The sequence below is a fragment of the Coptis chinensis genome, chromosome 4, assembly GCF_015680905.1.
Source record: "Coptis chinensis isolate HL-2020 chromosome 4, ASM1568090v1, whole genome shotgun sequence".
NCBI lineage: Eukaryota > Viridiplantae > Streptophyta > Magnoliopsida > Ranunculales > Ranunculaceae > Coptis > Coptis chinensis.
The window spans coordinates 12,698,002-12,709,687 of NC_141459.1; the positions used below are offsets into that span (position 1 = coordinate 12,698,002).

General features: G+C 34.7%; 1 protein-coding gene across 1 annotated transcript; it reads right to left on the minus strand.

Annotated features, from left to right (window-relative positions):
- Nucleotides 1-202: 202 nt before the first annotated feature.
- LOC147501957 (O-fucosyltransferase family protein) lies at nucleotides 203-6,618 on the minus strand. Its single transcript, XM_086606944.1, has 12 exons — nucleotides 6,270-6,618; nucleotides 6,049-6,141; nucleotides 5,764-5,863; nucleotides 5,605-5,672; nucleotides 4,588-4,676; nucleotides 4,319-4,499; nucleotides 4,109-4,237; nucleotides 3,876-4,009; nucleotides 2,957-3,170; nucleotides 1,461-1,645; nucleotides 1,180-1,275; nucleotides 203-708 (listed from the first exon to the last, which is right to left on the minus strand). The coding sequence occupies exons 1-12, from the start codon at nucleotides 6,417-6,419 to the stop codon at nucleotides 555-557; spliced, it is 1,593 nt and encodes a 530-aa protein (XP_086463070.1). The 5' UTR covers nucleotides 6,420-6,618; the 3' UTR covers nucleotides 203-554.
- Between the last annotated feature and the right edge of the window lie 5,068 nt (nucleotides 6,619-11,686).

Sequence of the window (11,686 nt, forward strand, 5' to 3'; positions counted from 1 at the left end):
TGGAAGAAATGAAAGAGGTCTAAATCGCTTTGAAACTGTCAAAACAGACTAACAGAAGGCAACATGCCAGTTTGTCGTGAAAATTTCATTTTACCCCATGGGGAGACACTGTAAGAAAAGGAAATTAAAAACATTCACTAGATAGTGGGATTAGATTCATCATTTCTTTTCTATTTACTGGATGTGTAAACGAATACACTAGTTAGCATGAAACGATTCATCATTTCTTATCTATTTACTCTGTAACTGCCGAAGGTAATAGATACATGGAATGAACTCATTATTTTCCACATCATGTGTGTAAAATATAACAAATATCCCTTTCCCCACACCCAAGAGCTGGCCAACTAAACAGGCATATACCTACATAAATATATAACAGAGTGAAAGGTCTTCTACTGAATTTGGTTCTGCAGCTGCCTAGGCTCAGAATATTCACATTCGGCAACGGCACAACAAGCTTGGAACGATTCAATAGAATAATGAATAAATACACCAACAACGTGCCAGATCAAAAGGATCTATTCTGCTTCCGAAAGAATTGGTTAGCTAATCTATCTAATACTGTAAGATGTATTTATACTGGGTGAATCCTTCCGACACAAACAATCTGGTAAAGGGTTCACATAAAACGCCTCTTCTGATCGAAACCTGTCCATACCCCTTGTTCCTGAAATGGGGCCTTTCCTCTTCCGTGGAGATCCTTGCCTGTTCAACATAAGGGTTCAGACAAAAGTTACTGAAAAAGAAGCATAACCTCCCCACATTATTATACCAAATGTTGCTTTTTATGATTATAGTGTAAAACAATTGCGCAAGTGTCTCCATATACACACTTCTTCCAACAAAGGACTGGAAATCTTTATTAGAAGACCAAACTTAACCATAAATTCACTTCCCAGTCCTTTTAGATGGTCGAGAAAGAATGATTCGTGAAATCGTGAGAGGAAAAGCTCCACAATGTTCCCAGTTAGAGATCAGTAAAGCAACTAAGAATATTGACATTTAGCCACTACACACTGTAAATTAGTGGGAGTCCCAAGATTAGGCAGTTCAAAACCGTTATATGGTACAATCAGAGGTCCAATGCAAACGTATGATAATAAAAGTCCATAAAATTAAAGTAATATACCAATTCCCCTCATGTAAATACCAAAATGTTGCTGAAAGAACACATACCGTCTTCTATGAATTTCTATGATTCTATCAAATAACCCTTTCCCCTCCTTTAGTGATCCACGCTCCACTCTATCAAACAGATGAACCAATGCTTTCCTGGTTGGGGACAAGGTAAATAAAACTTAATTTGCAACTCCACCAAAGCTTTAAAGGATTGCCCAAGAATGGCCAAGATACTTTCAAGTGAGAAATTTTGTCTTGAGACAACAATTATCTTGTTCTTTTGGAGGATACGCTCCTCATCAGAGTTATGTATAATTTTAGAAGTGGAATTTAATTACCTGTCCGGGGATATAGTTTTCCGGTGCCCTAGAAAACGACGGTGACCTTCAACCGCTCTGGCCATATTCCCAGAGTATGAAGGAATAAAAACATCGCTCTCAACCGACACAATGTAGTCAAGTGCAGCCATTTGGGATGCATGGCATGAAAAAGGTTCAAGTTCCTCCACAGATGCTAACTTTTCCTGTTAAAGCACACAAGGATATCTCTCACCATTGATACTGTTGTAATCATAAAACATGATATGTAAAAAAAATATAAACAAGTCATCAAAGTCTGTACTCATCACATAAGCATAATATGAATATGCTGAGCCAATATTATAGCTAATTCTATATGATATCATACATATATAGAACTTTGGTAGTTCATGATGAATTGCTGAAGTAAGCTATTAATAAACAAACACCAATATGTTTCGCACAGAGAAGAATAGTCATATTGATTGCAGTCTTTGCAGATATAGCCTACTCAAAGCTTTGTATGCAATACCAGTATGTTTCAGGTTAAATGGTCGGTTTAGCACATATGATAGATTCAATTTGTTAATGCGATCGGTAAGGAGCTATGGAATGCCCAAGAAGATCCCCTCTACCCTGTTACAAGCCCTTTTATAGTACAAGAGTATTCCAATTACAAATAAATTCATGGTAGGCCACCCCATTGAAACATGGGTTAGCACATGCCCAATTATGTACCTCCTCTTTGATCCCTTCTACTTTGTGAATTTCTTTTTCTAGTTGCTCAAATATCCTAGCATTCCTCTCCTTCCACAAGTTCCAAACAATAACAATTTATTAAGCTTGAAATATCAATTTTCAATACCATTTGTTCTTTTATACTCATTCTCAAACAAATTCAACTGGTATATTCATCTCTAAAATCCTTATCACTGTACAGCATTTACTACTCTTTTCGTTTCTCCCAAAGAATTGTTTAAAAGTACATATAACTGGATCCAGTATGAAGATATAACAATTAAAGATACACGATTGATTTCATTAAACTTTGCAATTGTTAATTGCCTCTCACGGTATTCCAACTCATCATGGGCCAAGATTTTGGCATCAGTTAGGTAGCATCATCTCAGTTCTAATTAGTCTTTAGGGGAAAAGGGGAGAGAACTTCCCCTTTTCAATTTGATCTCTACTTTCTAGTTGTTGGTCGTCCAATCCAATACATCACTTGATCTTACACCAACAAGTATTACTTGGTGCTTTAACTCAATCCATAACTTCCTAACTACTTTTCTTGCTAAAATAAAGAACCAAATTCTACAGGCTATCATGCTGGATGTCCTCATCCACCAGGCAAGCAAAAAAGAAAAAGAAACGAGAGAATAAATCACAAATAATGCAAGAGCATGATCAAAGATGACACAAGCTTCTGATGTCAAAGAATCTCTACCAAATATCATAAAAAATAGTGAACTGAGATATTTACAGGGAGGGGGGGGAAATAAGTGAAAAAGAAAATATAGGTGTCAGTTTTCTACCTTGCTCATTAATAGTGGAAAGCGGAATTGAAGATCATCCATGTGTGCATCACCTCCATATATATCCCCTGCAGCAATATATATGGGTGTGGTTGATGGATATCCAAGGGCCGAAAGGAACATACCGACCTCCTTTGGAGTTAAAGGACAGTAACCCTTGGCCCTTTGTTCCCTGGAATCAATTTCCTTCACCTTCCAATATGCTGTGTTCTCTCTGCGTGAATTATCATACATGAAGTTAATATAATATAAACACTGCATGTCTGATTCACCATGTGCAAGCATACTAAGTTACTAACTAATTGGTGGATTGGATTGGACCCTACCTCAGAAGGAAACAAACTTCATGGATTCGAGTCCCACCTTACTTATCCACAACATATTTGAAAAGAAAATTCAAAAAGGCATATTATTAGTGGCTTGAGGCTTTGGTTTCTATAAAGTTGATAGGGAATTAGTTATTCATTAGAAGACCTTTTCTAATAAATGGAGGCTTCTTTAGAGGATGTTACCCCTTTTCTGTGTTATGGTTTCTATAAGTAGAGCAGGGGAATTGAGAGCTGTGAGCAAAGGAGGACATGAAAGAAGCAACCTATTTGCAAGAACAAAGGCATGTAGTAGTCATGAATCTTTGTTGAGTGGCGTGGAAGTTGTGAAACAACTTCAGCATTTGATAGTTCGCATGATTGTACTATTTCCATTAAAAACAAAGGTGTTGTTCTTCATCAACTGTTGATCCTTTTACAGAGCATCCCTATTACAATTTTCAACAACCTTGACAAACAAACAAGCAAAAAAAAATGTTTTCCTTTTAATTTTTGCAACAAATTTTGTTTATCTGGAAATATCTTATTTTTTTCCTTTTAATTAACAGTAAAAAAATGAATAGCCTTCAGAACCCTGTCTTATAATCTCATACCTGATCAGAGTTAGTTCATCTGCTTCAGCTTGGGACAACCCATGTGTGCATCCACTAAAAGAAAGCATGTCCTTCTCATAGCGTAAATGTAAAGCAATGTATGGACCATATGACCTCATTCGGTCAACCAACAACTGCAAAACAGATGAAACGGAAAACTTAAACCTCTTTTACTAGTAAACAAATTTGACAATTTTGATCATTCAAAATAATGAAAAAGGTTGTTTATTTACTTTTCCCATAGCCTCAATTTGAGGAGAAAAACGAAGGGCATCATAAAAAGCACGACAACGTAGCTTTTGTATGTCTGGAGGCAGATTATTATTTGCAAGACGAGAATCAGATTTCGCAGCTCGAATAACCTACATAACATGCATGAGCTAAAATCAGAAAACTCATAAGTATCAGTTTTGGATAAAACCTTCAACCTTCAAAGAGCATACCTTATACTCTTCCCACATGCTAGCTATCTCATCTTGGTAGTAATCCATGCCAGACCAGCTCCTAAACTGCTTAACTGCTCGGGTGGCATTTGTAAGTTCCTTCGGTAGCTTTTTTATAACTTTGACATCGTTAGCTAGAGCATTAATAAAATGGTCTTCATCAAAAACGTCTGAAAAGTTGCTGCAATTCAAAGAACAAACTTTGTAAATCTTAAACCACATCAGCACCTGGATAATTACGAACATGTGCAGATGAGAAATATTCATACCTTGTATCTTGCCAGAATGACCTTTTATCAAGTTCTGGAACAACAAGAGTAGCATTTAAGATACGGGCCACAGCCACCATGTCACATATCTGCACTCAGAGAAGAGACTTGGTTCAGTTTCAACTGACCAATAAGTGGAATAACAATTCTATCGTAGTTGTATATTCAATTAAGCATCCAAAACTGAATTATAGTACACTTAAATATATGAAATGAGAAGCCAAACATGTACCATGGATCCATAACACAATAAAGTAATGCTAATAGCCTAATACATATAAAGAGTACAGACATGATAAAATTTTCTTGTTGGATTCAAAACTATGACTTTAGTGGCTAATAGGGGTGGGGAAGGAAGTGTTGTAGACTTTAGGGACATGCTGACACCTCTAGAATATATCTACTGATGTACAGACTAAGATACAAACATATCAACTCATAAGATTAGATACTGTTTAAGAATCAGTCACAAGGTCTAAATGCATCACTGCAACCGTGAAACATTGTTAGTAGAATAATGATTTAACAAATATTGGCTACGAATGGAATGATGTCCCAGTACATGTTTTCCCAGCTGTAACACAGTATAGAATGTCTTAATTATTAAAGACCAACCAAATCCCTCAAAACACTTCTCTAAGTTTTATCTTATAATTTTTCCTATAAATTTTAGTTCAATATCAAAGACAGCCTCAATTTAGTTGAACTAATGAACTATTGAGATATAGTAGAGAACTAGATCAGAGAGACAGAGGGGATAGAAGCAGCATATTGGCTTGAACTTCCCTCAACAAAATAAACAAAGAGTAGACTCTTCAGATGTATAGTTCTCTATATTATTTAGCCGTAGAGCATGTTGCATTACTCATCATTGACTAGTATATGATAAACATGTGATGCTAAAACAGGAGTGCAACCAGATATTTTTCACACCCACCCGGAGTTTTCCAGAATAAAATGACTACAATTAATTTTATGTAACTATATTACAAAAATTAATAAAATAACGCTACTAACCCCAGCACGCATCTGGTTGAGACCACCATTAGTATGAACAAGCAAGTATCCCCGCGACTCGGTAGGAGCTGAAAAACCAACAACAACAACTATAAACAAATACACAGAGGAAATGCAACCAGCATGATTAAAAAACCATTCGAAACATGTTTCACTTACGTGAGTACAAAGGGCTAGGCTCAATACAGGGCAAAAAATCACGACTCGGAGGCGGCTTCCATAGCTTGTTAAAATCCAAAATCCCCCTTGCACCAACCAACTGTTCAAATCTAAAGGAGTGAAAAACATGAAATATGCATGACTAATTTGTAGTTTGTACTACAAAAAATATAACAACTCTACCTAAAACTAATATAATGATCTAATCTAACATGACATCATTCAAACATACCACAAAAAAATGAACAAGTAGGTGAAACTAATTTCAAGAAATATAAATATAACCTTTTGAGCTGAAGGTGGCACTTTTGAAAATTGAGGTGGTGCAAACTCTTGTGTCCAGCTCAACTCACTCTTCCATCTCTGGTGTCCAATTTCCTGCAAACCCAACATTCACAAATCACCAAAAAAAAAAAGAATTGTAAAAATTGAATCTTTACTTGCACAATAAAAATCTTGAAAAAATAATAAAAGCCCAAGAAAGAAAAAAGTATAGTGAGAGTTACCCAAGGGAGCTTATAAGAAGACTCAGTAGAAGAAGGAAAGATATGAAAATGAAGATGAACAGCAAGAAGAGCTAGTATAGATATTGCCCCTATGGCGTATGTTAACACTTTTCTCAACACTCCTATGTTTCTTAACCTGCGCCTAGGCATCTCTCACACTTTCTTTCCTCTCTCTAAATCCCAGAAACCATTATTTGACTCCTCTCAAAATGCTTAATCACTTTCTTTCTTGTTTCTTTGTCTCTCTTGTAGTCTTGTGCTATGATTAAGTTTTGCTTTTTGAGTATATTAAAACGTTGTTGTTGTTGTTAGTAAACAAGAAGAATTATAGTACGAAGAGAATCGTGGCAAGTTTTAAAAGATAGAGAGATGAGAATGTGAGAGTGAGTGAGAAACCGGATTTGTCGAGATATATTCCAAAACCGTTAACTTATTATTATTACTTAACCCCACCTCACGTACATACCATACCCACTTTGACTCACTTACTTTACAACATTCAACTTCTAGTTATGTTATTTCCTTGTCTCATTAATCTTGACGGTTCATGTGTGTTTGGTGACCAGTCCAACTTTAGCTACAAAATTTAACGGGTTTTCTGTCAAAGAATTTGCAATTAGAGGAAGGAAGAAAATACTACGGAGGAACAAGTGAAATTATCCCCCCAAGGCATAATGACTCCCTCAGATTGTGAATTACTTTCAAAATGCATAGGTTTTCATTGTTTCAAATATGTACGAGTCTGTCTCCTACAAATCTTATATCTGGTGGAAAATATTTCTGACTCAAAATCTGTCGCATTCTACAATTTCCAATTATGTGTACGATCATCAGTTCACATGGGGCGTTATTTTGGTTTCGTGTCAACTAATTGACTAGGATATTTTCTGTCGACAGAGTGTAAGTGGACTTTTCTGATGATTATAATAGTTTTAGTTAATTTTGTGTGGCTTTCAGAAATACATCTCGTTTTTATCGAACACTAAAGTGGTAACTTAGTTGGATCATGTCCATTTAGGAGTGACTTCGATCGGATCGGATTAACCTCCTTCGGAATTTTTCCAAAAAAAATTCGGAACCTAATATGCTAGCCAAATCCGATCCAATTTTTTTTTGGATTTAAAATATATTTCCAATTTCAAAACTTTCGAAATTTCGGAATAATTCGGAAATTTCAGAATATTTGGTAAATTTTCAAATATCTCTTTACTTTTAATTATTTTTGAAATATCATACGCCAATGTTCATTGTAGGGAGAGAAAATCATGTCCATAACACCAATGTACCAACAACAATACACACTTGTTTATTGAGAAAATCCATTTTCATTCAAACAAGTGATCCAAGAAAAAAAAACGGTAAAAAACACCGCAGCCCACCAATAAACAAACATTGTTGATTCTGCGGGTATTTGTTTGTATGTTTCAATCTTTTTTCATGTGTGGAAATTGAAGCGTGAAGCATAGTACAAAATATCAGGATATAGATATTTATCGATATTTAATTTCTGGATATGTATCGTGGATATATCCTCCTCTTTGGGGATATTTGACATTGTTTCACATGCAAATATCGTTGATATATCTAAAATATCTAAAATATCGTGGATATTGTGGATATTTATTGATATATCATGATACATTATTTATATTTATTTTAAATATAATGGTAAATATTAAATAAAATTATTATATACACAAAATATCGCCAAATATCTCCAAATATCCTAAAATATCACAAATATCATAAATATCGTCAAAATATCACCGATATTTATAGTCGTATATATCTCTAAACATATCGTGATATTTATATATCTTTTTCTAAAATCTGGATAGATATCCCCAAATATCGCGATATATCGGGATATTTTGTACTATGGCGTGAAGTGTATGCATAAATAATGGATTATGGTCTTGGACTCAAAGTAGCTTTACATAATATTCTATCTATTGGTATCTATTGGAATTTGGCTTTTGGATTGGTCTGGAAGTCATTGTATGGCTCAATGACATTTTTTTCCATATCATTGTTGTTATGGCAGACGGTGTAATGACAAGAGAGCTGGTCCAATTCAAGTGGGAAGTAGCGGGTGGTTATGTTTTGTTTTGTTTTGGAAGTAAAACTATAAAATGAATGAACGGTCGAGATCTAATCAAGTGAATAGTGAGAGAAGTATATATTTTCGGAATAAATTGGCAATAATATCGGAAATTTCGGATCGGATCAGATTTTAGAATTATATCCAAATCCGATCCATTTTTTTTTTCGGAATTTTCGGAAATCGGAAAATCGGCCAATGAAAACTACACCCAAAGCCAGACCAATTTCGGGTCGGATTTCGGAAAAATCGGAAATTCGGCAAAAAGAGACACTCCTATGTCCATTTATTAAATCTTAGTTGGATCATGTCCATTTAACAGCGATTCCAAACTCTTAAAAATGGTAATTACTAGTGCCAGACAAAGCACTACAGCATATTAATTGTTTCTTCTGTGATACTCTGATATTTGCTGTCACTGTTTTAGGTAGGGGTGGCAATGGGTCGTGTTAATGCCGGGTTGAAATCAGATCACGGGTTGAAGGACCAAACCTAAACCCAATCTATTTGATAAACAGGTCAAGATTGTCTAATCCGAACTCAACCCCGCTAAATTGCCAGGTTACCTAACATATGGCCTGTTAAGTTAGCGGGGTCAAACTCGGATTAGGTTAACCAACAATCCGTTAATAAATTTTAATTTTTGAAAACATAAACTGATAAATAACAATAGATTAAGTCTAAATTTATTAAAAAGACATACTTAATTGTTACACAACATGATACTACTACTAATTCTTCTCTTTTGTTTTAGGGAGTTGGGATGATAATATCTTAAAACAAATCACGGGTTGATGGCCCAACCCATTAGACCTGATAACTAATCGAGTCTACTCACAGATTATTTGGGTTAACATATGTGACACTAACCCAACCCATTTATTTGACGGGTTCGGCAGATCAACCCCTAAATGACCAATTTTTTTTTTTCTCCAACCAAAACATGTACAAAGCCGCTAATTTCATATCGGTTTCGCAGGTCGTGTACAAAACTGTCACCCCTAGTTTTAGGAACAAATAGCAAATTGATTTGAATTGCATAGGTTCTTGGATTGTGTACAAGTTAAATATTCTTGTGCACACTTTGAACCTAAGCACCTTAAGTTCGGTACGATGGCTCAAACGAGAAGTTGCTTTTCCTACTGAAATTTTAGCAAAGTTAAGATTAGACTAATTATTCGTGATCTTAACTAGGAGTGTTCATGGGTCGGTTCTAGTTCAGTTCTTATCAGTTTTAGATTTGGTTATATTTTTAACGATTCCTACCGGTTTCAGTTCTTTCGGGTTTTTTTTATATTTAGAAAACCCGAAACCATACACATTAATTAAGTCGGTTCCAGTTCCGATTTCGGTTCCTTCTCGGACTATACATTATTATTATTATTATTATTATTATTATTATTATTATTAAAAAATTACGTTTTTAATTACATAACCGATATAAAAGTTGGTTTTTAGTGCGACAATAACACTTGTAATGGTTTTAAATTCAATAATCGCTGAAAATTTTCTAAAAACTCTAAATAAATCTCATAAATTGTACGTACGCATGTATTAACTTGCATTTCAAATCGAACACGTGTACATTTTACTATACGTACGTACATACATACGTCCTATATAAATATATATCACACACTAAATTGTTATCATTGCACGCATTCATTATCATATATATACATGTATGTATACACGTACGTATAATATATCAAGCACGTGCACTTATGTAAATATTATCATGTACACATTTATATTAGTTAATATATACAGTGTATTAATTAATTCACAGTATGCGTACATGTAGTCGACATTATTATTAATATTTATAATATATATACATGTTCAATATATGTAATGTTACAAAACATACGTGCATTTAATAACATACATTCACTATTATGCTACCCCTACCCCTATATATTTAGTAGACTTTGACGCCTAAAATTGCAAACAAACTATATATTATAATGTTTGGGTTTGTATTTATTTAGAGTAATATAATACTAAACTTTACATATCAAAATCATAATAATTGGTTCCGATTTCGGTTTGGGTACCCATTGGTTTTTTACTATTCGGTTCTTTATCAGGTCGGTTATTAAAGACCCGCTTTTAATGGATCTAACATTTTACGACCCATAACTATTATAAATGGTTCCAGTTCGGTTTCGGGTAATCGAATACCCATGCACACCCTTATTCTCAGAGCAACGATCTTTAGGAGAGAAACCAAAAAACACAAAATATTTGAACCAAATCAAATACTAAACAAAAAAAACACCAACCAACTTCAGGAGCGATATCAAATAGTTGACATCAAATGACGCGGTTTTGGATAAACTGCGCCATATATTCCACGTTGCTTTCGCAAAACTGCATCATAGACGCCCAAGCCCACGCGGTTTTCCAGAAACCGCACAATGTGTCACACATCAATTTTCTTCTTTCTTCTCTTTTCAAATCTCTCGCGCGGTTTTTACAAAATCGCGTGATTGAAGCCCACACTCGAGCCTAAGCTCATGCGGTGTTCAAAAAACCGCGAGAGAGATTTGATACAACACCAAAGCAAACACCAAATTTTAGTTGATTTGGTGTTTGCATTGCTTTGGTGGGTTTTTAGTGTTTTCATCAATATGCGTCTCTCCTGAAGATGAAAAAACACCAAATTGTTAGTTGTTGTTTGATACTAGGATAGTGTCTCTCCTAAATATGCTCTTAACTATGTAAAGCATTCCACAAAATGCAAGTCAATCTGGAATGTTGTAATTAATAAATCCAATTTTAGTTGTTGGTCTAATTTATCGATCTTGTTATATGAACTCCACCACCAAAAATAGATTTATAAGATCAATTGAGGGCTGATTTTTGGTGAAGATAGTCTTCACATAGTATAAAATCTTCTTACAAAAAAATCAGCTCAAATAAAAAAAAATTAACCTTGTCAAAAGTTATTTTGAAATTTGATAAATTTGGACCGTTGGATAATTTTATAACATTGAAATCAAATTTTGATACATCTAAACATCTTCAAACGTGCTGATTTTTTCTAAGAATAATCTATATTGGGGGAAAAACACAATTTTTTTTAACCAAATCAAACACCAAACAAAAAAAAACACCAACCAACTTTAGGAGAAACATCAAATATTCGACATCAAATGACCCGTTTTAGATAAACCGCGTCATATAGCTCACGCGGCTTTCTCAAAATCGAGCCACTGGCGATGTGTCGCACATCAACTTTCTTCTTTCTTTTCTTTCCCAATCTCTCGCGCGGTTTTCGCAAAACCGCGTGATTGAAGCCCACTGTTTAGCC